The following is a 26,431-nucleotide window of genomic DNA, read 5'->3' on the forward strand; positions in this document are numbered from 1 at the left end:
AGAGGGAATTTATGTTCATTGATTATGACCAACGGTAATTTTATGATATAACTCTTCATTCTAAGAGCTGTAAAAAACAAGCCTCTTTCAGCCAACATAAGAACCATTTCTATGGAAACTCTTGAACAAAATCATTCATGCCCAGAGGAAAGTGGGACTGAAATAGTACAGGGAAGGGAGGCATAACACTGCTCACACACAGACACACATTCATAAATACATTATCATTACCGTACTGTAACATTAGGCTAAAATTAATTTCCAAAAAACTTCAAAGGGGAAAAAAGAAGATACAAGAGGGCAATGTAAGAGAAAAGCAAAGAAGAAGGTAACAGTCACCTCTCTAATTAGCCTTAGGGAAAGGAGGATGAAGGTTTAATGGTGATTTTTTAGTACCATTCCATGGACTGCCTTCCTGAGTCATCATCTGGACATGGCAGAGGTAGGAACAAGGAAGCCTGAGGTGCCAGCCCTGGAGATCATTTAGTTCCCCATCCTGGGCATTTGCTTTATCATTGTTAGAGAATAGCTGTATCATGTTTTAGCCTTGTACCATCTGTTTATAATTCCTATAAATAGTCCCTCTATCTGTATTCCCCATTCTTGAATTTAAAATGATGAAAAGATCTCAGTCTTCAAGGACAATTTTATTCTCAAATTTAAAATAAGTAACTGGTACCTTGACTTTGTAAGGTTGGGCAGTTCTAATGAACTGGGAATGCAGGGTGCTGTCTGTAGACTCCTTTCTATTTCCTGACCGGCGTCTTCGGTGAAGAACAGGCTGGGACAGGCTTTGAGCAAGAGTGGTCACTTGCTGGCATGTGTTATTTTATTTTTAAAACAAAACAAAAAGGGAAAAAGATGATTATGGTAACAATGAAAGTAGTAACAATTAACCTTTTGTTTCTCAGTTCAGTTGCTCAGTAGTGTCCGACTCTTTGTGACCCCATGAACGGCAGCATGCCAGGCCTCCCTGTCCATCACAAACTCCCGGAGTCCACCCAAACCCATGTCCATTGAGTCGATGATACCATCCAACCATCTCATCCTCTGTCATCCCTTCTCCTCCTGTCTACAATCTTTCCCAGCATCAGGGTCTTTGCAAATGAGTCATCAGGTGGCCAAAGTATTGGAGTTTCAGCTTCAACATCAGTCCTTCCAATGAACACCCAGGACTGATCTCCTTTAGGATGGACTGGTTGGATCTCCTTGCAGTCCAAGGGACTCTCAAGAGTCTTCTCCAACAGTACAGTTCAAAAGCATCAGTTCCTCAGCGCTCAGCCTTCTTTATAGTCCAACTCTCACATCTACACATGACCACTGGAAAAACCATAGCCTTGACTAGACGGACCTTTGTTGACAAAGTAATGTCTCTGCTTTTTAATATACTATCCAGGTTGGTCATAACTTTCCTTCCAAAGAGTAAGTGTAAGTGTCTTTTAATTTCATTGCTGCAATCACCATCTGCAGTGATTTTGGAGCCCAGAAAAATAAAGTCAGCCACTGTTTCCACTGTTTCCCCATCTATTTGCCATGAAGTGATGGGACCAGATGCCATGATCTTAGTTTTCTGAATGTCGAGCTTTAAGCCAACTTTTTCACTCTCCTCTTTCACTTTCATCAAGAGGCTCTTAGCCAACAATAAAACCAAATATAATACTGCATCCTACCAAATATCCAATGATCTGTCTCTCATCCAAGGTTAGTAATTAATTACTCATCCAACAAGAGCCTCTCATGACCCCTTCTTATTACGCATACTCTTATTTCCTAACATCTTAAAGAACATGCTTTTTTGTTCCCTATTATATATCTGCACTCCTTCTTTATGTGGAAATTCCATTAGAATCAACAGATGTTCTATACCTGGAACAAGTTCAAAACAGGCAATAAAGATTCACAAGTCTGATAAGAGAAAGTTCCCATTCACAAACAGCTCCAAGGTTAAGCTTAAGTTAGAAAGTTATGGAATGTCTCCAAGTGTTACATAATATCACTACTGCAGTGGAATTCCAGTGGTGAGATCCAATAATAACATAATTAATTGCTTGTCAGTATGAAGCTTTCAGGCTTCCCAAGTGGCACTAGTTTGTAACCGCTACAATCTAATTTACTAGGAAACACAATAAACTCTACACTCCTTCACCAGAAAATAATTAGAGAAATGGGCAATGTCCTACCCATTTCTAGAAAGGGCATTAGAGGAACTTGCCCAGCATGCTCCCCACTGGCCTGCACCAACATCACAGTCAGTCCTATATCTGCCCCTGGTAGCCTCATAGCAAGGCTTATTTTGTTTAAATGAAGGAGCTGATACCTCAAGTGTATCCTTATGTCTGCGAAATTTCAATAAAGGACATTTTCTCTGGGAGAACTGGGTTTCTTTCTGTTTTTCTTCCTCATCTCCTAAAGCCAAGTTAGGTTTTCACTTTACTTCATTCTTTTTAAATAAAGGTCAAAAGTAGCTTGATAGTCTAGACTTTTCATGTGATCTTTCCAGTGTCATCCCTCACAACCATCTGCCATTGTCCAGCGACCAAGGTCTCCTGGTCACTGCAAAACCATACCCTCATGTCCACAGCACTATGCCTTGTACTGTTCCTGCTCTTCTTTCAAACAAAAATGCAGCAAACTATCTTTTCTAACACTTGCATTATCCCCCAATAAGAACTAAGCTCTTCAAGCCAGAATCATTCTCATCTGTAGGCTTTTGAGTATACTAGTCCCCTCACTCCATTCTCGCCTACCCAAGATCTACCACTATTCTTAACTGAAATGTCGTTTCCTCAGAGAGATGTTCTCTGATTTCTCCATCTAAATCATTCTCTTTCAGTGCACACTTTTCTTTCTTCCAAATGCACAGAACAATTAAAATTTACTTATTAACAAAGGAACTAAGCTTAACCTGGAAAGGCAATTTTAAGAAATGAGCAATATTTTCTCTGCTAATCAACTAACTAGCAACTCTAATTTTGGCACTTCCCTGGTGGCTTAGAGGGTAAAGAATCTGCCTGAAATGCAGGAGACCCAGGAGATCCAGGAAGCTCCCCTGGAAAAGGAAAAGGCAACCCACTCCAGTATTCTTGCCTGGAGAATTCCATGGATAAAGGAGCTGACTGAGCAACTAACACCTCCACTTTCAGACTTTCAAAATTATGATGGAAAATAAAATACATGTAGTATGTATTTTTATATGGTACATTCTGCATATATCTTCCAATATAACCCCTACACATGTTCCAAGCTTGTCATCTCCAGGCTATGTGCTATTATGAGTTTATAGATGCAATCCTATTAAGCTTTACACTTGTGTATCTTCAAAAGAAAGATAAGGAAAGAACTGATCATCTCTCCCTCTAAACTTTCTCACCACATACTTCTATGTCAATATAGCACATTTTATATCCTGTTTTGTACTGTGGCTAGTTATTCATGTCTGTTTCCTCTAAGAGTTTCTAAACTGCAAGTCTCTGCGTCCATCCAGGCCAGCGTGCTAGCACTTAGCACAGTAATTTACATGTAGCAAATATTCAATAACTATCAATAAACAGAATATCCATTTGGAAAGCTCTTCCCACCCAAACTTCCCAAGCCATTTTTCTAAAAGTATAACTCCTAGAAATCATCAGTTCTTTTAATTGAAAAAGGGTACTTTTCAATTATACTACCTTATGTTTTCTGCAGAGATTGTTGTAGAGGGCTCTGAAAGTTTTTCTAGTGTAGCTGCTGCGATATGCTCCACCAATAAGGTATTCTATTACCAATCCGATGTCAATCAGCGTTATCTTGTAGCCTGAGAGAAGGGTATGCTGTAACAAAAACATGTAACAAATTATAACTGTCAGTTCTCTTTGTCTCTCTTTTGTCATGTAACTAGAACATAACCAAAGAGGGAAACATATTCTTTAACCCTAGAACAACGCTTAGACTCACAAAAGAAGTGAGAGCCCCTGAATTATCACTAATAACAAAATCAATTGATGAATTAATACAATTAGCTACTGTTACAATCTGCTTGTTCAAATGGGAAAAATTACTTAGCCTTAATATGTTTTTAGTTTCACAGACACAGAATGTCTGCTTATAAAAAGCACACGGACTCTCTTTTCCTCTCTTTCTCACGCATACACACACTTTCAGAATAAAATACACTTAAAGAGAGCATAGAAGATTTTTGTAACCAGCAATGACAGAACTACTACAACAGAAATATAATCACTAGAGAAGATACTGGAGAATCCAAAATAAACATTAGGTTAAAATCATTAGCCTCTCTTGAAATGGTTATAACATCACACACAAAACAAGAATATGAAAGGAAGTAGAACAAACAGAAGTAAGGAACATGAAATGGTGAAGCAAAATGAGATATCAAAACATGAGGCTGTGCCAAGACAAACGTTATGGTTAGTAGGAGGCCTGAACAGCAGATTTTCAAGTATGGTATTAGCCTAAATGAAAATTATTTTGATCCCTTAAAACCCACCTTAGTGCCTCTTCTGAACTGCCATGCATACATAGTATACTTTTAAAGGCACACAATGCTGAATAAGATCCTTGAAATGAACAGTCTGTGAATAACATTCCCAAAGCTTTGAATAAGAAACAAGGTTATGTATATAAATAAATATAAATAATTTAATTTCTTTTTCACATTCATAATTTACTTTTGTAAGGAACACAAATAATGCTCTCATTTTTCTGCTAGTTAAAAGCATATCTAACTATTTCATTCCTTTTTCTTCAGTTTAGAAGAAAACTGTGATAGAATCAGAGTTTTAGGAAATAATCTAAGGAAAATTATTTTGACCCAGAATAAATCAATGCAAACTAAATTTACATCAGCATGGACACTTTTGCTTACTACTGATTTGCCAACTAAATATCTTCCTCCACAGTCCTTTCACTCTGGTTCTCACCAAGCCAACATAATCAGAAAGCCCACACTCTCCCCAACAAAATACTAGACTTTAGAATTAAGGCAAAAAAAAAAAAAAAAGTCTGTTAAAGTCAGAAAGTTTTAGTAAGTAATGGGAGGTCAGAGATGATTTTTAAGTCTGACTTAACTCAGGGTGAAATGAGAACAGCATGAGTAAGATATAAGCAAAGATGGGACCAGTGGATCGGTCCTGGTTCCCTAGAATAACACATAGACTCACAAAAGTGAGAGACCCAGAGTTATCAATAATAGCCAAAACAAGAACAAAAACAACAGAAATCACAGGCCAGTCCTTCAGTAAAGATAGCACAACCAGAAAGTTTCATTTTCAACAGATATTATCATCATTGGCAATATTGTTTCATCATGTTAAGTTGAAATTCTGCCTGGAAGTTTCTATGTCTACAATTCATGCTTTACAAGAGAAAATAATTATTTGCTCATGCCACTAACTTGGTGGGTCAAATCTTTTAAAAAGTAAATTACAGGAAATCTTTTATAAAGTAAATTACAGGAAAAACTGTGAGTATGATTTGGTTAAAACTGTTCAGAGTCACAACTGTTCAGAGTCAAAAAAGATAGGTAATTCACTAGAAAATCCAATACTATTTTTTACAAAGCAAAATCTGCTAACACTTCACCACAAAGCTAAGACAACACAAGAAGAAATTTGGACACCTTCATAATTAGGTTACCTGTTTTACATCTCGGACAAGATGATGCAAGAGCATATTGGTTGGTCCTTGTTTCTGTAATAAAGAACAAAAGGAAGAATTTTAATTACCATGTGTTGGGGAGAAATAAAAAACCTTTATTTCAGAATGTATAAATAATCCAGAATACTGAAAATTTTCTTCAACATCTTTAGTAACGAAGCTTAAGCCAAATTAATTCTAAGAAAGGTATTTCCCAAGAGAAGACGTAATTAGACTGAAACATTTTTCAGTGCACGATGTATATATCTAGGTAGTAAGGAAGGCCTTAATTAACTTTGTGGCAAGAGGCAGAAACAAATTTTTAAAATCTATAACTATCTTTTATTATTTATAAATCTCACAATTACAAATTCCATCATACAATTACATTGCATCAACAAATACTGATTGAGCACTGGCTACATTCATTCAAGTTACTGAGGGATTCAACAAAGAATATAAGTTCTTTCTTCACAGAATTTTTACAACCTAATATGAGAGTGTGGTACTTACACTAAAAAATAACCAACAATATGAAGAGTATATTCAAAACAATGGCAAATAATCTGTATTATTATGAAGTGATCTGGGAGTGATCTATGGAGTGATCAAGAAGATCTATAGATCAAAAGACTATGGAGTGATCAAGAAGACAGGGCTTCAAAGAAACGGTAAGATCCAAAGGCAAGGAAGAACATCTCAGGAAGGGTGCTTGACTTGAACTACTCACGTCTTTACAAGGAGTAAGCCAGTCTAGTTTCAATAAAAGGTTTGCATAGGAAAATGGCAGGAACAAAATTTTAACAGTGTCCCTAGATTGAAGTGCTCTAATTACTCAATACAAGCAATTTGTTCTTATTCCCATCTTTGGCTTTAATTATGGTCTTACTACATCCCATTTCCGAAATTAGTTTATGCTTCTATTCTGTATAATTAATTAATTTGGGAAATGCAGAAATGGTCCTAGGATTTGGTAAGAATGTTTCTTCTTTGGTTGAAATAAGCATTTAAGGAAACTTGAACATTCAAGATACAGTTGAAGCTAAATGTGGCTAATTAATAAATAATCTTAAGGCAGCAACTGATAAATTGTTCCAGTACTCACTGTATTATAGAGCTCTTCCAGTCGGGAGATGGTAAGAAAGCGATGGAGGTTCACTCCATACTCTATTAAGAGCTTCACAAAATCAACTCGATCCATTACCAAGGCATCTAACATTGCTTGTTCTAGAGAGCCAGGCTTCAGAGGGGAGAGATGAATATGAGATATGGAAACAATTAAGAAAGCAGAAATAACTAAAGAGTTACATGTATTTGAACTCAAAACTACACAGACAAAAATAATCATAAAATACAATCTTACTAAGAAATGTTCAGGATCTAAGTGAGGAAATAACAAAAAGTAAACCAAAGGCCTAAAAGACCTTTTGAATAAATGTGTTCTTGGATGAAAAGACTGACTATGGTAAAGATCTCAATGGTTCCAAATTAATGTTTGAAGCTAATAAAATTCTAATGAAAATCCAAGGTCTCTTTTTTTCTTTCTTTTCCTTGTTTTTTTTTTTTTTTTTTTGTAACCTGGCATGTTCCCTTTCAAACTATACCTGATTTCTGGGTATAATGGCAAATTAAACACTCGTTTACTTTTAATCTCACCTAAAACTTCACTAAAATTATAGTAAAGGGTTTAATAAAAAAACAGAATCCACAAGAACAGGAGGTCAAAAGTGAAATATTTCAGAAGTTGGAAAGCAGATGGCCCAATGGTAATTGACTTAGCGTCCCCAGGAAACCAGAAAATGGTAGTCCCTAGAAAACGGAAGTCCCCAGAAACTGGAAGAAGAGCAAAGCACTGAACAATCGATGCAATAGAATTCTGGCAGCATAAATTGCTAACACTGGGACCTTTTCACTCATCTTCCCCTACTGACTTCCCTAACAATAACAACAAGGCTTTTATACCTTCTAAGCAGGAGACTGGAGGATTTCTTTCTGATAGTGATGAATACAAGAGAAAAATATATGAATATGCTAACACTGCAAGTCTCCCAACAAATGGTAACCAGATCACCCTACTGTGAAGCCCAAATCTACAGGCTCAGAATTTCTAATGATCTTCCTTTCATCTACTCTTAAAAAAGAGTACAGGACAAACAGACCAAAAAACATCAACTAGAAAGAATCAGACAATAAAGGAAGAAGAAAACTTCAAAAGAACTATCATTAATATCCTCCAAAAAACAAAAGAAGATATATACAGGATGCTATTTTTAAAAAGACAACAAATTTACCCTTAGAAATTAATAACACACTACCAGAAACAAGGTGGCACTAGTTGTAAAAGAATCTGCCTGCCAATGCAGAAGATGCAAGAGACACAGGTTCGATCCCCGGGTGGGGCAGATCCCCTAGATAATGGCAACCCACTCCAGTATTCTTGCCTGGAGAATTCCATGGACAGAGGGAACTGTCAAACTACAGTTCATGGAGCCACAAAGCGTCAGACTCGACTAAGCAACTAGAGCACACAAGCACCAGAAACAAAAAGCTACATACAAGGCGTGAAAAATTAAATTTGAAGGAATATACCAAAGAAAAGATATAGAAGAGGAAAAGATAAGATTAGAGGAGGAGTCCATAGATCTAACTTTTAAATGATAAAATTCCTGAAAGAAAGCAAAGAAAATAGGAGAGGAAACTCCCCAGAAGGGAAACCTGTAAGTGCCAAGTTGAAAGCAAGTATCCGCTGTAATGATATAAAGTTATAACAACACACATCCTTGTGAAATCTCAGGACATTGAAACACAGGAAGATTTCTTTTTAATCCCAGAGAAGAAAGAAATGGTCACAAAGGATCAAAAAAACAGAAAGATTTTTTACTTCTCAACAGTCACTGCTGGGTGCTAGAAGGTAAGCATTCAAAATTCACAGGAAAAATTAGTCTCATCTTGAACTAAAATATATTCAAACATATGAGGTCTCAATATTTTTATCTCCCATATTCCCTTTCTCAGAGATGACCAAATAAAGGAGTAAACAAAGAAAGAACAAAACAGGGGATACAGAAAACAGGTGTTCTAACCAAGGAGGGCATCTCCAAAATGATGAAGGATGATAGCTCAGCACCAGGAAGAGCAGGTAACCAGTCCAGATGGCGGGCTTCCCTGGTGGCTCAGAGGTCAAGCGTCTGCCTGCAATGCAGGAGACCTGGGTTCGATCCCTGGGTTGGGAAGATCCCCTGGAGAAGGAAATGGCAACCGACTCCAGTACTCTTGCCTGGGAAATCCCATGGACAGAGGAGCCTGGTAGGTTCCAGTCCACAGGGTCGCAAAGAGTCGGACACAACTGAGTGAGCGACTTAACCTTAGTCCAGATGGCAGCAGTGAGGGCCACAGACAGAAAGGTTCAGTTCAGCTCAGTTCAGTCGCTCAGTCGTATTAAGAGGTCTTAAAATTAATCAGAGGGACTTCTCTGGTGGGCCAATGCTAAGACTCCTTGCTCCCAATGCAGGGGGTCCAGATTCAATCCCTGGTCAGGGAATGAGATCCCACATGCTGCAACTAAGTATCTGCATGTCTCAACTAAAGTTCCCCGATGTTGCAATTAAGACCCAGTGCAGCCAAATAAATAAATACAATTTTTTAAAGTTTTAAAAAACAATGACTCAGAGAACTCAAACCAGGGCTCTGTAACAATCTAGAGGGGTGGGAAAGGATGGGAAGTGGGAGGGAAGTTCAAAAGGGAGGGGACATATGCACATAATTCATATGTACATGAATTAAGCTAATTCATGTTGATGTATGGAAGAAATGAAACCACTATTGTAAAGCAATCATCCTTCAATTAAAAATAAACTTAAAAAACAAAGCTTAATAAAATAAATTATTAAAAGGAACCCAAAAACAGCAATGTGTCTTGTTATTTAGAGATATGGAGATTTGTAAATGTCAGAGCAGTCCAAAAATTTTCAGTTTTTGGCTCTTGTGGTTTGCAGGGTAGAGAATTACTGTATTTTTGGTAGCTTTTTAGTACCATTTGACATTTTAAACAATGTGCATGAATTAGTTAAACCCCAAAATAACAGACCTGTGGTATGGTCACAGCTATAATTTTTTAAATGAAATGTTAATAGTGATTAGCATTAGCACTATGAATAATCTTTCTTCTTCCTGCTTTTCTCTGTTTTCACTAATTTCTACTGTGAGTATGCATCACATTTGAAGGCAAAAAAAATAAGACAAACTTTAAGCTTTAAATAACAATATAAAAATCTGCCCATTCAAAAAGTGAATAAGAAACCCTTTCATTTGCCTTCCCCCCAACATTTTTTGTCAACTTCAATTAGGCTGCAGATTCATAGGAAAAAAAAAAATGTTTTCAAGAAGGCAAAGTAGACGAAAGAAATGTCTTAGCGATCATGTGTACCCAGCATCAGAGATGCTTCCCCCTCCCCCAAGCAACCTATCTTTCCTCCAGTTTTCTCTTTGGTCCCTCCCTAACAAACCAACACACAACACGTTTCTTCAAAATAACTTCATTTTCATTATACCTTCCAGTGTTGTCCATAAATGAGGATATGTTTCTTGGCAATGTCCATTCTGTCCCAAGCCATTGCCAGATTCAATTGTTCTGACGCTGATAAATTCGTGCCTAGGGTAAAAAAAAGGGATCACATATTCTGTTTACAATATCAACATAAAAAGCACAAAGTGCCATAAGTGTGAAAAGAGGGAAGGAAGAACAAGTATAACCTTTTTTAGACACTCACCCTTTAGCAGAGCTGTTAGGATTGCTAAATCAAGGTCCTGTGACTCCTCAGAATCAGCATCAAAGATGGTAATCTGTAATAGATGAAAAACAGAAAGCCATACATTTTGAGAACTAGCAAAGAAATGCTTTCAAAAATTTACTTTTGTACTAATGAATTAAGTGAAACATTCTTCATTAATGTCAAAAATCACACAGTTTAAAAAACTCTTTTTTTCACTAATAAGAGGGAAAACCTTGAAGGAGGGTAATGCAGAACTGTGCACATGCAGGGGGTGAAAAATACCTGAAAAATTCCAAGTATCTTAGAGGAAACATGCATGAAAGAACATTACTCCATTAATTTACTATTCATATGCTACAATGGAAACAGTGTCAATTCCTCATGTAAAGCAAACTATTCCTCATTTTGAAAGGATACAAAGTGAGAGCCTTCCAGTCACCTAGCTTTAGAAATGAAGGCTTTTGCTTTTTAACGAGAAATGAATACTCAAGGACTTGTCATAAGATAAATGAGGCACTTACAACACACCCAGTGAGCAGGTACAATGGATAGCACAGAAAACCTGTACAATGTCAAAGTCTCCAGGGCATCCTGGCATGTGACTCATTTTTTAAAGACAAATAAGGACATTTTTATGATTATAATAGGCCTTCTCCTGTTAGTGAATGTATCTCAGTCTTTCCAAATGAAAATATATAGTAGAGGGAGCTGTTCAACAAAAAAGAGCCAAGACTGGCAAGGTCCAGTCTGAGATACGCCACTAACTAGTCAGTCTTGGGAAAATATTATAAAGCCACTGCATTTGGGTCCCTCGCCCACAAGAAGAGAGGAACTCACTAACTAGTCTCTGAGTTCTCAAAAAGAAAAACTATGCTTCTACAATTCACACTAAGAGCCTCTCTACCTAACAGCCCCTCCATGTCCATGACTAAAATCAACCCTCAACTATATAGGAGTTCAGGACCTAATTTCACTAACGTGTAAACCCTTAGCTGCCTCCTCTTGTTTCTTCTTGATTATTACACCACTCCCTGGTTACTCTCCTTGATGACAGGAAGAGGCAAGTATAAGGGCGATCTCTTTAACATGTCCTTTTCTTTACCTACTGACACTGTGGGGAATATAAAATGTGGTAGATCATACACAAGATTTCAACCCTGAACCCCAATTTCAGTTCTACTATTTCATAACTGCATGACTCTGGGCAAACCACTTAAAGTCTCTAGTCTTTAGTTCATTATCTCTGAAACTGAAATAAGCAATCACTGCCATACTGAACTCACTCATGGGGATATTTCATGTAAAAAAATTATCGGGGGAAAAAAAAAACATATATTGAAAGCACACTGCTAACTGTAGACATGATTGCTGTTTTTGTTATTATTAGGTCAGCTAAAATCCCAAAGGGCTTTCACATCTGTTTAGCCATGCCTAGTCTAGACTGAACTTGCTCAACTGGTTTTTTGAGGCCAAGTGCTTTAATATTACCAAAATCTTGTACAATTTGGTCTACCCTTCAAATTCTGGAAAGATCACTGTGAATCATGACATATCTGCATATTTAATCTAACTGTCAGCTACCTATCATCCAAGTCACTGATAAAATTTTTGATCAAAATGCCCTAAAATATTAAAGTCTCCTGAATCTGTATCGTGTTCATAGTCCATAGTTTGTGGCCTCCATCTTCCAGCTGAGAGAATATTCTCACATTTTCAGTATCCAGTGCATCCCCAGTGATTGCTGCAGCATATTCTGAGGATACTGAGAAACGGTCATCTAAGCCAGCAACCTTGAGGTTATTTAAGGCAGGAAGCTGTTCCTTTACCCTCCAAAAATATTCACATGTAATTCACACTAAATTCAATCACCTTCCTGTAATACTGTTATAGTATATAACTTCTTTTTCCCAGGTTCCATTAGGAATCTGAAGCATGGTTCCAGAGAGGGAGGGAACAAAAAGTCAAGCTAAAAGTCAAGTTCTGTAGCACTATATACAACCAAGTTAGAAACGAAAAAAAATTGTGAAAATAAATGTCACAACTGTTGAACATTCACTAGTGCTCATGCTCAGCAGCTCAGTCATATCTGATTCTTTGTGACCCCATGGACCATGGCCCATCAGGCTCCTCCGTCCACAGGATTCTCCAGGCAAGAATACTGGAGTGGGCTGCCATGCACTCCTCCAGGGGATCTTCCCGGCCCAGGGACTGAACCCAAGTCTCCTGAGTCTCCTGCACTGGAGGCAGATTCTTTAGCTCTAAGCCATCAGGGAAGCCCCTTGTTGAACATTAGCACTTTTTAAGTTGGTCAAGTCATCAACTCATCATACTCACAGAATCCCTGTGCACCATGCACTCCATCAGAATTTGGAAAAGGTGCTTGGACTGCTTAAGACTAAAGTTGAAGGTGTTCTGCATCATGCAGATGATCTCCTCCTTCACCTGAGGACGCAGAGTCCTGGGAGAGAGAGAAATGGCCGTGACTTGACACAATCGAGAGACAGAACAAGCCAAAAACATCAGCACAAGTACATCACTGTGTCTGTCCACGTGACAGAGATGTCTATGGACATTTGTGTCAAGAGACAAATGAATGCGAGGAAGCAAAGCGGAGCACCAGCATGAGAAGGCTGAACATTAAAACAAGGATGGACTCATGCCGCGCTCCTGGGAAGAAAGCACTTGAGGCAGGTTTTTGAGCTCACAGATTTCCAAGGGGCTGTGAATCTCCAGAAATTATGGGCATGGTATCCTTAAAGTATCTGACACTCCAAATGTGTAAGAATCACTTGTCTAGGGTAACTTTAGGAAAGAGAGAGATATAACTGAAGAGGAAGAGGGTAGAGGGTGGAAGTGGGGCTGAAAGGGGAGAGAAACTGTAAGGGAAAAGTCATCAGGGAACAGTTACAGCTTAAAGTGAATGAATGTTTTCTTAAGCAAATGAGTGGGGTCAACATTTGAGTTCCTGGGCCCTGAATTTACTCATGTGGCAAAAATACCGTGCTTTTGAAATTGGAAGAATCACGCTAGGTTTAGGGATGGCTTAGAGAAAAACTCCCATCTTGAAAAGAAGAAAGAATTAAAATCTCAATTAAGTACAACATATGCTACAAAAATATCAGGATGTCAATTTCTCTAATTTCTGCTATATTTACTAACAGCAATTGAATTCAAAAGTGACCACCACAGTGGTCTTCTCCTTCACTCCCCCTGGAAATGCTTTTTCCCTGAGCTCAGACAAGGTTCAAACTCCTTTGTAGATGCAAGCCATTCGACAGCTAAAGAAATAGCAACTTGTATCACTGGAGGGCATTTTGGTGTAGGTTTAGTAAATACAAAAATCACTGAAAAATGAATTCCAGTCTCAACCCATCCTCCAAGATAGCCAGAGAATTCCGGTCCCTGTCCTCTAAGGATATCCATCCCACACGACAGCAGAGCTTAGGAAGAAGAGTCAGCATAGTTTTAGAAATGAAGACTCAGCAACTCACCCTTCATCCGCTAAGTGTTTGTGGGTGAAGGCCAGGAGGTCAGCAGCCCTGCCTGTGCCTTCACACACAACCACAGGGTCTTTGTCCTTCACAGTCTCCCACACCGAGAGGATGACATTGGGACCACCTTCCACCACCAGACCCACCACGGGCACGCCTTGTCCAGAGCCTATTCAGATGACAAACAGTATCACACTGTTACAAAGGAACGCTATCAGCAATGCCCACTTCCAGACACAAGTCTTTGAATTACCGCATATATTCCTTACTTGAACTAGCCATTGTCTTCTTTGACTCAGGTTTACTTAGTTCAAGGCCAAGTCAGAAGCTTGGACTTTAAGTAAAAGTAGCCACAAATATGGTTAGAGTATCTTCTCCCAGTTAAAAAGGTATCTAAAGGCTTTCGGTAATTAAAAAATAATAATAAGTAGTAGTCTTCAAGAAGTTAACTTTTTATTGTGGAAATTTTCAAACATATGTCAAAGAAAACAGAATGATATAATGGATCCCAATGTATCCATCACTCATCTCAAAAAAATGATCAAGCTGTTGACAATTCAATCAACTTTTAATAGTGGTTATTTCTAAGAACAGAATGGGATGGGTAAACCTCAAAGACTTTTATATTTCAACGTATTCCATTTTTCACTAGTTGACTTTCACTACATATTGCTTTATTAAAGTAAGGAAGACAAAAAAAGGAAAGACTGTGGAGTCATTCTTTTTAAAGATATTAAGCAAACAGTATGATCCTATTTAAAACCCTATTTAAAATTTTAAAACCATATATATAGGTATATATTTTCTATATACATATGCACATACCTATATGTACAACATGTTTTTATATTTACATAAAAAACCAGAAAACTCTGTGATGATATACATCAAATTATTAATAGTGAAGGGAGGGGAAGATTTGGGGAAATGTTAACTGTTTATAGGCTTCTTGTTTGATTTAACTTATACATCATATGTGTATTGATATATTTAATATTTAAATCAATTTTATTTTTTTTCCAAAAGAAGGAAAACTGGCGGGCAACACCATGCCCACACCTGAGCAACAGAGGATTTCACTCTGGGTTCCATGTTCTACGGCGCCCTCCTCTGGCCAAGCCCTTCCCCTCAGTGAGGAGTCTACAGGGTCAAGGTTCAAGGGAAGCCTGTGCTCCCTGTCCTACATTGGACTCTGAAGTCGCTCAGTCGTGTCCGACTCTTTGCGACCCCATGGACTGTAGCCCACTAGGCTCCTCCGTCCATGGGATTTTCCAGGCAAGAGTACTAGAGTGGGTTGCTAACTGTACTAGACCCCAAAATTCTTGCTTCCAGGGGCTGCTTGAGCCTCTGTCCCAGGGATGTACTCGTCAAAGCAAGAGGATTTGGGGGGAGTAGGGCTTGGACATATAGATTGGGGTGTCTAGGTGACAACGTCTGTGTCAGGCCCAGACATTATGAGACTGAGCCAAAGGTAGGAAGAGAAGCAGAGAGTGACCTGTAAACCAGGGACCAAGGCGCTGGTTCTGCTTCACCTCCATGATTTGGCTTTGTACTCCCCAGAATCCAGGACTCTGACCTCAAACCTGGCCTTCCAGCTATATATGCAAAGGTAAAAGGATTAAACATTATTTTATTATGTTTTTAATCTTGTTATTTATGTTAGCTTGATTTAAAACTTTTAAATATTTAAACAAACAGTATGTGGGCTTCCATGTGCACCTTCTCCTGACTCCACAAATGATAGAAGTGAGCCTCTTAGCCCATTGTTTTAATATTTTACTTCCTTTCCTTTTCTACGTAACTCCACCTCCTTATTACTTTCTCCTTGTCACTAAAAATCAGACCTAAGATGTACCAATTGATAGGCATAATCTTCTTGTAACATCATCTTATAAAAACTAAATTCAAATTCTAGGTTTTTATTTGGAGAAAAAAGGGATAGCCTTCCATATCAGAAGGGATATGTTCTTCTGAAATCGTACTGATGAAAAAGTTAACAATGGTTATTTTTGGTAGTAAGATTACAGAGGGCTATCCCTTCCAAGTTTTCTTTCTTTATCTGAATATAACACTTTTATCATCAGAAAAAGAAATCAGTAAGGGTATGTTGCAGGAGAGAGGAAAATAATAAAATTTCAGTTAGGCACATCTTTCTTGAAGCAATAACTAATCTCCACAAAAATAAATATATTTATTATTGTTTTCTACAAAAAGAACCTTACTGATGCGACTAATTAAATTTGTTATAAAAGGAAAACAACTGTGAAGTTCTTGCTTGTAAATTTCATCAGAGAGCTGCCTCTACTCCTGGCTCCCAGTTTAGGCAAGAATACAACATTATAGCTCCAGATGAAAACCTCCTAGAATAGGCATCCCAGGAAAGGGCGCTCTTCTCCAATACTTGGATTATGAAGACATGCAGAGTCACCCAATCCTATGCTTTCCATCCTCAGAGGCCTACAGCACTGGAACTGACATTGGCCACATTTCATATGGATGAACCCAAGGATTTCTACAGCAACTTTATGAGTCAGCCTTTTTTTCGGATAAATGCTCTCTCTCAATATCAAGGGTTTACCAAGGACTACAAGAAGCCCAGCTGGACCTCTCCGCAGCACTGCCCCTAGACAGGACGTGTCAGCTGAGCCCCTGTGGGTACTCACAACTATGTATCTTCTGCAGAGACAAGTACTTTTCCAGGTTCCTCCTGAGCTTCATCTCATTGCCATACTTGCCCACAGTGCCATCATCGGACAGGATAAAGTGGGAGTGCATGCAGTTGAGTGTTGTGAGCTTGCTGAGGGGGTTTCCCAGAGACTGGTACAGGCACACTACCTGCAAGATAGCGAGAACAAGGGTCAGAGGTCCTTCCTGGGCCGACTGCTCCAAAGGACTGTTTGTGCACTACAGAGTTCTGGTCCATGCCAAAAAATCCTACTAGCTACTAACAGCAGTGCCTCTCAGGCTATCTGCAGTGAAGACTCAATCTGAGTTCCTTTACTTTTTATTTTTCTATGGATGGATATGTAGTCCTATAGTGCATGACTAGTCTGCTACATTAGAAACATGACACAAGTTCAACAACACTCGCACACACAGCAACATGAGAACACTTACCTTATGCTTGGAGTCACAGCACTCTTACATTGCTAAAAATGCTTCCAAATATTTATTTTCAATTTCTACTTACTTTGTCTCAGATCACTGAAAAAACAGTTCAAGGATCTGCACTGATTACACAGAACACATCAGTATTCGGAGGCTATGCCTTTAAATAGGTCTAGTTCAAAATAATATTTGGACACTGATTTATGTTTCTAGTATTCCAAATGAAGTGAAGAGTAAACGGAGATGTATTCACTTTCAATATAAATTACCCAGATCCATGGAATTCACCAGGCAAGAATACTAGAGGGGGTTGCCATTCCCTTCTCCAGGAGATCTTCCCAACCCAGGGATCGAACCTGGGTCTCCTGCATTGCAGGCAGATTCTTTACCATCTGAGCTACTAGTGAAGCCCTTTATTAATATTTACTGATTCTTCCATAAACTACGCCAATTCTTATTTGTGTCTAGGGAGGAAAGCACAGTGCAGTCATTTGGTATCCATGGGGATTAGTTCTGGGACTACTCAGGGATATTACAGTCCACGGATGCTCAGATCCCTCATATAAAATGGCATAATACAGTTGGCTTTCATATCCCCCGGATCCATGATCAGTTGAATCCTGGGGACCCAGTGTTGGTTGACTCTTCAGATGCAGAATCCACAAACAGGAAGGGGCAACTGTGTTTAGAGTCTGAGTCCAAGTTTAAGGCTAGACTCTTCTACTTTCTAATTTTAAATCTGGGTAATACCTGCCTCCCTTCTCAGGCTCATTTTCCTCATGTGTAAGTGATATTAACGATTCCTATAGCAAAGGGTTGCTGTGAGGTGTTAAAGAAATAATGGATGTAAAATGTACCATAAATGTTAAAACATTAGTCTTTAAAAGTTACCTTTACAATTCCTAAGCATGACCTTGAGGCTAGAAGCCTAAAAGAAAATGATTGATAGATTGAACACATTTTTTTATATACGGAAAAATTTCATAAATAATACAAATTAAAATCTGGGAAATGCAGCATACATAGCAAACAAAAACGCTAAAATGAATTACAAAAGGTCTTTCAACATTTTTAACTATGCTTACAGCGTCCAGAAACCACACGAAAACATGTTGAACCGAACTAGTAATCAGAGAAATGTACTTAAGAACAATTAGGTATTAATTTATACCTATCAGAAAAGCAATGTTTTCTAAAAAGCCAGAATATCTTCTGAAGACAGGAATGGTACAGAAAAATGGGCATCCTCATACCCTGTTGTTAGGAATGGAAATTGTTACCATCTTTCTGGAAGGCAATGAGTCACTTTTTCTTCAAGATATAGTGGTTTTGTTTCATTTTTTTAGTTTTTATTGGAGTATAGCAGCTTTAGAATGGAGAAGGCAATGGCACCCCACTCCAGTACTCTTGCCTGGAAAATACCATGGATGGAGAAGCCTGGTGGGCTGCAGTACATGGGGTCGCTAGGAGTTGGACACGACTGAGCGACTTCACTTTCACTTTTCACTTTCAGGCATTGGAGAAGGAAATGGCTACCCACTCCAGTGTTCTTTCCTGGAGAATCCCAGGGACAGGGGAGCCTGGTGGGCTGCTGTCTATGGGGTCGCACAGAGTCGGACACGAGTGAAGTGACTTAGCAGCAGCTTTAGAATGTTGTACTAGTTTCTGCTATACAGCAAGTGAGTCAGCTATATACACATATTCCCTCTTCTTTAGCTTCCCTTCCCTTTTAGGTCACTACAGAGCAATGAGTAGAATTCTCTATGCTATACACTAGTTTCCCACTAGTTATCTATTTTGTATATATAGTGTGTGCTCAAAATTCTCCAAGCCAGGCTTCAGCAGTATGTAAACCGTGAACTCCCAGATGTTCAAGCAGGTTTTAGAAAAGGCAGAGGCACCAGAGATCAAATTGCCAACATCCGCTGGATCATGGAGAAAGCAAGAGAGTTCCAGAAAAACATCTATTTCTGCTTCATTGACTATGCCAAAGCCTTTGACTGTGTGGATCACAATAAACTGTGGAACATTCTGAAAGAGATGGGAATCCCAGGCCACCTGACCTGCCTCTTGAGAAACCTGTATGCAGGTCAGGAAGCAACAGTTAGAACTGGACATGGAACAACAGACTGGTTCCAAATAGGAAAAGGTGTACGTCAAGGTTGTATATTGTCACCTTGCTTATTTAACTTATATGCAGAGTACATCATGAGGAACGCTGGGCTGGAAGAAGCACAAGCTGGAATCAAGATTGCTGGGAGAAATATCAATAACCTCAGATATGCAGATGACACTACCCTTATGGCAGAAAGTGAAGAGGAACTCAAAAGCCTCTTGATGAAAGTGAAAGAGGAGAGTGAAAAGGTTGGCTTGAAGCTCAACATTCAGAAAACGAAGATCATGGCATCTGGTCCCATCACTTCATGGGAAATAGATGGAAAAACAGTGGAAACAGTGTCAGACTTTATTTTTTTGGGCTCCAAAATCACTGCAGATGCTGATTGCAGCCATGAAATTAAAAGACGCTTGCTCCTTGGAAGGAAAGTTATGACCAACCTTGATAGTATATTAAAAAGCAGAGACATTACTTTGCCAACCAAGGTCCGTCTAGTCAAGGCAATGGTTTTTCCCGTGGTCATGTATGGATGTGAGAGTTGGACTGTGAAGAAAGCTGATCGCCGTTGAATCGATGCTTTTGAACTGTGGTGTTGGAGAAGACTCTTGAGAGTCCCTTATACTGCAAGGAGATCCAACCAGTCCATTCTAAAGGAGATCGATCCTGGGTGTTCATTGGAGGGACTGATGCTAAAGCTGAAACTGCAATACTTTGGCCACCTCATGTGACGAGTTGACTCACTGGAAAAGACTCTGATGCTGGGAAAGGTTGGGGGCGGGAGGAGAAGGGGACGACGGAGAATGAGATGGCTGGATGGCATCACCGACTCTGTGGACATGAGTTTGAGTGTACTCCGGGAGTTGGTGATGGACAGGGAGGCCTGGCGTGCTGTGATTCATGGGGTCGCGGAGAGTCGGACACGACTGAGCGACTGAACTGAACTGAACTGAAGTCGCTAAGTCTGACTCTGCGACACTATGGGCTGTAGCCTGCCAGGCTCCTCTGTTGATAGGGATTCTCCAGGCAACAATACTGGAGTGGGTTGCCATTTCCTCCTCCAGGGGATCTTCCCAACCCAAAGATTGAACCCCCATCTCTTATGTTTCCTGCATTGATTGGCAGGAGGTTCTCTATCTCTAGCGCCACCTGGGAAGCCATGGATGAGAGTTGGGAAAGCTATTAGAATAATCCAAGGGATTAGGTTTAAGGCATGAGCAGAGATCATTTCAGGGTTAGTGCAGGGTTTTGAGCCTGAGCAACTGCAGGGTGAGATCATCACTTTCTAAGACAGAGTAAGAGAGGCAGCATGAAGTCAGGAGTTGGTTTGGGGCATATTACACTGAAGATGTCTACAGGTATCCAGGTATAGTGCTAGGCTGGCAAGTAGATATATGTTTATTTCCTTTTGCTATGAAAGAATTGTCTACTTACATCTCTTCCAATAAGATCTTTCCGGTTCTCAATGACACCCCAAGGAGGGATTCCAACTGTCCAGATTTTTCTCAAGGACTGCGAGGAATGGGCTTTCAGGGCATCTCCAACATGTTTGGACACACCTATGAACAACCAGGTTAGAAGTCAAACTTTAACTCACAAATCACTCAAAACACTGCAATTGCCAGAAAGAGAATAATAGACAAGTATATGCAAAAGACTGTTATCAGGGAAAGTTGCTGGCACAGAGGAATTACAAACATTAATGGTTTCAGTGTCCTCAAAATCCTCTGTACTCTGTCTGTTCATCCCTCATTCTCCCCAGTCCTTGAAAACCACTGATCTTTTTATTGTCTCTATAGTTTTGCCTCTTCCACAATGTCATATAGTTGGAATTATGCACTACGTAGCCTTTTGAGATTGGTTTAACCTGCCTTTTAATTGCAAACACTACATCACACCACTTACTCTTTTTATGTAGAATCTGACTCTGTATGTGTCATTAGCATAGCGGGGGGAAAAAGCAAAAACCCTGCATATTGCATGCATCTGAAGCATAGCACTTAAATCATTTTCTTCTCTCTGGCATCTTCCCCTCCAGCCTATGTTTTACACTTTTCCCAGTCATCTTCTAAAACTGGGCTTCTGGATCATCAGTACCAACAGAGATTCAGATCCATAGGTTTGGTGTAGATTACCAGCATGTGATGGTGACAGTTTTTCAGCAGCCCACATGTGATCTTAATACATATTACCTACTAAGACTCCATGAAACCTGATTGGACAATATCATTCCCTATTCATTCTTCTGTTCACAAATTCTTTGAGGGCTCCCTGCTACACAGAGAATAAAAATAGCACGGTACCCAATCTGGCTCCGGTCTCTCTTGCTGTCCCCGTCCTCCGCCACAAGGCACATCCAGCTAGAAAGTGTATCACCACTCTCTGCACATGCCTTAATCTCCAGCTGTGTTTCCGGCCCTGAACTGCCACCTTGGCCTAGAATGCTTCTTTCTACCCTTTTCTCAAAGGAAGAGTATACATCCTCCACCAAGCCTTTTTCTCAGGTTCCCCACTTGGAAATGGAATTTGTCTTCCTCTTCCTTTTACTCCTTAACACTTTCTTTGTTGTCTCAACTATGGCCCATTCAGCATCAATTTTTGGTTAGTTATTTATTGTCTGTTTATCACAGTCACCCACTTCATCACTAAACCCCTGGGCCATATCTTACTCATCTTTCATCCATAGCATCTATCCAAATGTTTTATACACAGTAGGTTCTTAGAGGCTTCTGACATTCAATTTAAATAAGTGTCAAAAATTCATGCCAAATAATGTTCAACTACAGTTAAGAAGCATTCAAGCATAGGCTAAAGCTGATAAGAAGCAAAGCTTCTCAAATTTAAATGTTCAGCAGAATCCTCTGGGGCTCAGTTGGTAAAGAATCCACCTGCAATGCAGGAAACCCTAGTTCAGTTCCTGGGCTGGGAAGATCTGCTGGAGAATGAATAGGCTACCCACTCCAGTATTCCTAGGCTTCTCTGGTGGCTCAGCTGGTAAAGAATGCGCCTGCAGTGTGGGAGGCCTGGGTTCGATCCCTGGAGTGGGAAGATCCCCTGGAGAAGGGAAAGGCTACCCACTCTAGTATTCTGACCTGGAGAATTCCATGGATTGTATAGTTCACGGGGTCACAAAGAGTCAGATATGACTGAGCAACTTTCACTTTCAAGAATCATCTGGGGATGTTATCAAAATGCAGTTTCTTATCCCACCCATCTGGGGAACCTGATATCTGGGTTACCATCAAGCTCCTCGGTGATGCTGATGTTACTGGTCCAGGGACCACTTCTTGTGTAGCCAGGCCCTAAGGAGCTGTGCTTGAATCAAGTCAGACCCTGGTTATTGTTTAAGTAAGCTCCAAATATATCTAATTTCTTTTGTTCATATGAACTATCTCAATAGTTTACACAATATTATATTTGTATTCCTTAATTGACCCTAACCTAAAATATTAAATTTAAAAAAGGCAGTAAGTAAAGCACGTGACACAGTTAGCTATTCAAAGAAAAAAACTATGCCCAAGTTCACCTTTTCCTGAACTCTATGAACTTCCCCACCCACCATTTTTTTTTTCTTACTGGAAATAAAATAAGTACTACACACTGGACTTAGAACTCTGCAACCTTCACTTTCTTTTAAGAATGTGAAACAACAGTACCAGAGGTTACCCATTGGTGACAGGTTCTAAATCCCTTGGTTTTATTTTTTCTTTGTTTTTTCAATCATTTGCTTTCTTCATTCCTTTTTAGTCAAAAGAAATTATGTGTTATCTTAGTACCTGTTGCTCACTTCTTAAGACAAATGTATAGGCCCTGGCCTCTACCTCATAACCAGGGAGACTCATCCTGACCTAGCCTGTATGTCAAAACACACATATGCCACAGCTGCTACAGGCAATAAATGCTACAGAAACTAAGGCGCAAAAGTGAGCTGAGGTAGAGAATGCTTCCTGGGTATATTAGCATCTAATGTAGACCCTAAAGGATGGGCAGAATTTAATAGGAAACACTGGCTAGAACATCCCAAGCAGAAATAGAAGTAAAGGGAAGATGGAAAGCTACAGGAGTGATATTGTGACTTGTAATCATAACTATTTAGTCTGTCAGAGACACAGAGCTCCTTAAAACCCTGGAATTTCCTAAGTGGTGAGAGTGACAGATGGTTTTGTTATGTTAATGAGACAACTTTTGGACCTACTGTTGTGGGCTGGTTTCCAGGATAAGCAACCACCCTTGTGATTAGAGGGTTGGAACTTCCAGTCCCATCCCCAACCTCTGGGGAAGGGAAAGGAACTGGATACTGAATTCAATTATCAATAGCCAATAATATAATCAATTATGCCCATACAATGAAGCCTATGGGTTTCCCAGGTGGCTCAGTGGTAAAGAATCTGCCTGCCAATGCAGGAGATGCAGGTTCCACCCCTGACTTGGGAAGATCTCTGGAGAAGGAAATGGCAACCCACCCCAGTGTTCTTGCCTGGGAAATCCCACTGTCAGAGGAGTTTGTAAGTTACAGACTGTAGCCTACAGCAGGCTACAGTCCATGGATTTGCAGAAGAGCTGGACATGACTCAGTGACTAAACAACAACAAGAACAACAATGAAGCCTCCATAAAAACCAAACAAACGCAAAACAAAACAAAACAAAACAAAAAACCGGGTCTGGAGAGCTTCCAAGTGGGTAAACATATGGACATGGGAGGAAGGCACAAAGCTCTGTGCCCCTTCCCACATGTGCTTTGTCCTATGAATCTCTTCTATCTAGTTGTTCTTGAGTTACATCCTTCTATAATAAACTGGTAATCTAATGAGTAAATTGGTTTCCTGCATTCTGTGAACTACTCTAGTATATTCATCAATCCCAAGGATCGGGTAGTGGGAAGTAAAAGAAAGTGTGAAAGTGTTAGTCACTCTGTTGTGTCCACCTCTTTGCAACTCCATGGAACATAGCCTGCCAGGCTCCTCTGTCTATGGAATTCTCCAGGCAAGAATACTGGAGTGGGCTGCCATTTTCTTCTCCAGGGGAACTCAGGGATAGAACGAGGGTCTCCCACATTGCATGCAGGCTCTTTACCGTCTGAGCCACCTGATTTGCAGCCAGCAAGTCAGAAGCAGAGGTAACAATCTGGACTTGAGGCTGACATCTGAAATGAAGACAGTCTTGTGGGACTGAGCTCTAAACCTGTTGGATCTGATGCTGTTTCCAGGTAAATATTATCAGAACTGAGTTGAATTGTAAGACATTTCAGTTGGTCACATGCGAACTGGTGTGAGAACTATGATAGGTTAGTAACAGACTGGTAACAGGAGTTTGTGAAGTTACTAATTCTCAACCCCGGCTGCACATTAGACATCGTTCAGAAGTTCCACCCTGAAAAACTCTAATTTGGAGTAGAGTCTGTGCATTGTATTTCTGTAATGCCTCCAGATGATTCTGTAACACACATACAGTTCATAAAAACTGATGAAAAAGAGTCAGGTTAGAGGTTCAGGGGCTACTAAATGAAGTTTTTGAATGCCAGATTTCAAGGAATATAAGAGTCAGATAGAGATAGTATGTGGAATGGTAGTTAATTATCTCCTCATGCCCCATACACTCAATACAATTGTTGCACACGTCCCTGCTTTCCAATTGCTGAGAACTTGACCATGGCGAGTCTAGCTCATGTCTATACCCACACACTACACACTTGCATGGAGTCCATGTCCTTTGTAACCTTACTATAGTCCAAAGCTATGAAAAACTATTTTCTTTGGTAAAAGTCTACAAAGTTATATTAAAATAGGAGATTTTAACAATGGTAAAAACACAGCCCAGGAAAGGTCTATGATTCTTCTGGGTTTCTTTTCCAGTTACTACAGTTTCAGCCTTCCTCCTTCATGCTGCCTATATCTCTTGGTTGCACTGCAGAGCAAACTTAGGTGCTATACTGCCTGATTCAGTTTTAAAAGGAATTAAAGAAAAAGGAAAAAAAAAAAAAAGAGTAAAACAGGGAATGTGCCTTACCTGTATTAATGCCTTCAGTTATTATCCATGCTCCTGTTGTCTCTGCAGCTTTGACCAAACCTTGACTGAAGATCTCTTTAAGTTTTGAGGGCATCTTGAAGTTCTGGATACCACCATGGACGGAGATCACCAGCTTTGGCAGTTCCATCTTCCACTCTTTCAACATTAAATGTAACAGGTGATCCAACTTTGTGTCATAAGAAGTTCTAATATACTGGAAGATATACATAAACACGTACACATAAAATAGTGGAAAAGACATGCCAATTCACAATAAGCACACAGCAGGGCAACTGAAATGCCAAAACTTAAAAGAAAAGTGCCTGGAATCTCTTTAAAAGTTCATCTTCCTATAATGGAAATATTTACTTTGAAAGGATCCCACACCCCCTTTAAGTTCCTTCTGGGAATTACAAGTCACAGCAGGAAGGTTTCCTCTGGTTTTCAGGGTTGGTCCATCAATGTTCTCCAGAAGGTCCGAGGTGAGGCAGAAAAATGTCAAACTGGCAAAAATCATTACTAAAGCAAACCCATTTTAAAAAATTGTTTAGAAATAAGTGAAATGAGGCTTTTCATAAATGTTATGGCTTTTCTTAATTTACTTGGTCTTTTCACTTATGTGCATATTTTTTTCATCCACTATTGACAATTATTGTACATCCTTTGAGATGCATATACTTACATATTTGCATAATTTAAATTAAGATCCAGGAGCATGTATATTTATTTCAAATTTTACATTCTAATGATATTATTTATATACACATATATGTATATAAAACATTTATATATGTATATAAAACCTCTTTAAAACTTTTTTCCCTAAAATATACACTTTTCACAAAAGGGTCAATGTAACCAAAAAAAAAAAAAGAAGAGGGAAATCAGACAGTCCCAGAATCATTTGTCATTTTGCCCAAAATTAAAAACTGTATGACTGGCTTTCTTTTCCCAGCCAATGCAGCCACTTACAGATTGTTAAAATCATACTGAGATGAGTGTGAGCCAACCAACAGCAAGAGTAAGTCAGATTTATAGGATAAGAGCTACAAGAAACCATGAATCTATAACCACAGGTAGAGATCACCATAGATATGCAAATAGGAATTATCACACCATCCTTCAGAATGTGATAGTGATTTAAAACAACTGTCTTCACCTTTGAAATTCTTAAAACATAATCCCTTTACTTCATAATTAAAATATTAGGAATTCTGAAGATGAGGATGGCGCAGCCATCACAGAATGTATTGAATAGCAGAAAGAATCTAAGGGTAACTAGGATTCAATCTACAAGTGAGGAAAC

At 39.3% G+C, this 26,431-nt stretch overlaps 1 protein-coding gene across 4 annotated transcripts in view; it reads right to left on the reverse strand.

Annotated features, from left to right (window-relative positions):
* The window catches only part of TRPM6 (transient receptor potential cation channel subfamily M member 6), a 154,416-nt gene that overhangs the window by 67,986 nt on the left and 59,999 nt on the right, over positions 1–26,431 (reverse strand). For all 4 annotated transcript variants that reach the window (XM_055426893.2, XM_055426894.2, XM_055426891.2 and 1 more), the window contains exons 5-15: positions 25,126–25,339; positions 20,553–20,677; positions 16,561–16,732; positions 13,898–14,066; positions 12,741–12,864; positions 10,404–10,476; positions 10,185–10,285; positions 6,740–6,874; positions 5,635–5,688; positions 3,669–3,809; positions 680–814 (exon numbers count right to left, since the gene is read on the reverse strand). In XM_055426893.2, coding sequence (XP_055282868.2) covers positions 680–814; positions 3,669–3,809; positions 5,635–5,688; positions 6,740–6,874; positions 10,185–10,285; positions 10,404–10,476; positions 12,741–12,864; positions 13,898–14,066; positions 16,561–16,732; positions 20,553–20,677; positions 25,126–25,339 — 1,443 coding nt within the window. The remainder of the gene's footprint in view (positions 1–679; positions 815–3,668; positions 3,810–5,634; positions 5,689–6,739; positions 6,875–10,184; positions 10,286–10,403; positions 10,477–12,740; positions 12,865–13,897; positions 14,067–16,560; positions 16,733–20,552; positions 20,678–25,125; positions 25,340–26,431) is intronic.

The sequence above is a fragment of the Moschus berezovskii genome, chromosome 7 (genome assembly GCF_049115385.1).
Source record: "Moschus berezovskii isolate FMDL1 chromosome 7, NW_MosBer_1.0, whole genome shotgun sequence".
Classification (NCBI taxonomy): Eukaryota; Metazoa; Chordata; class Mammalia; order Artiodactyla; family Moschidae; genus Moschus; species Moschus berezovskii.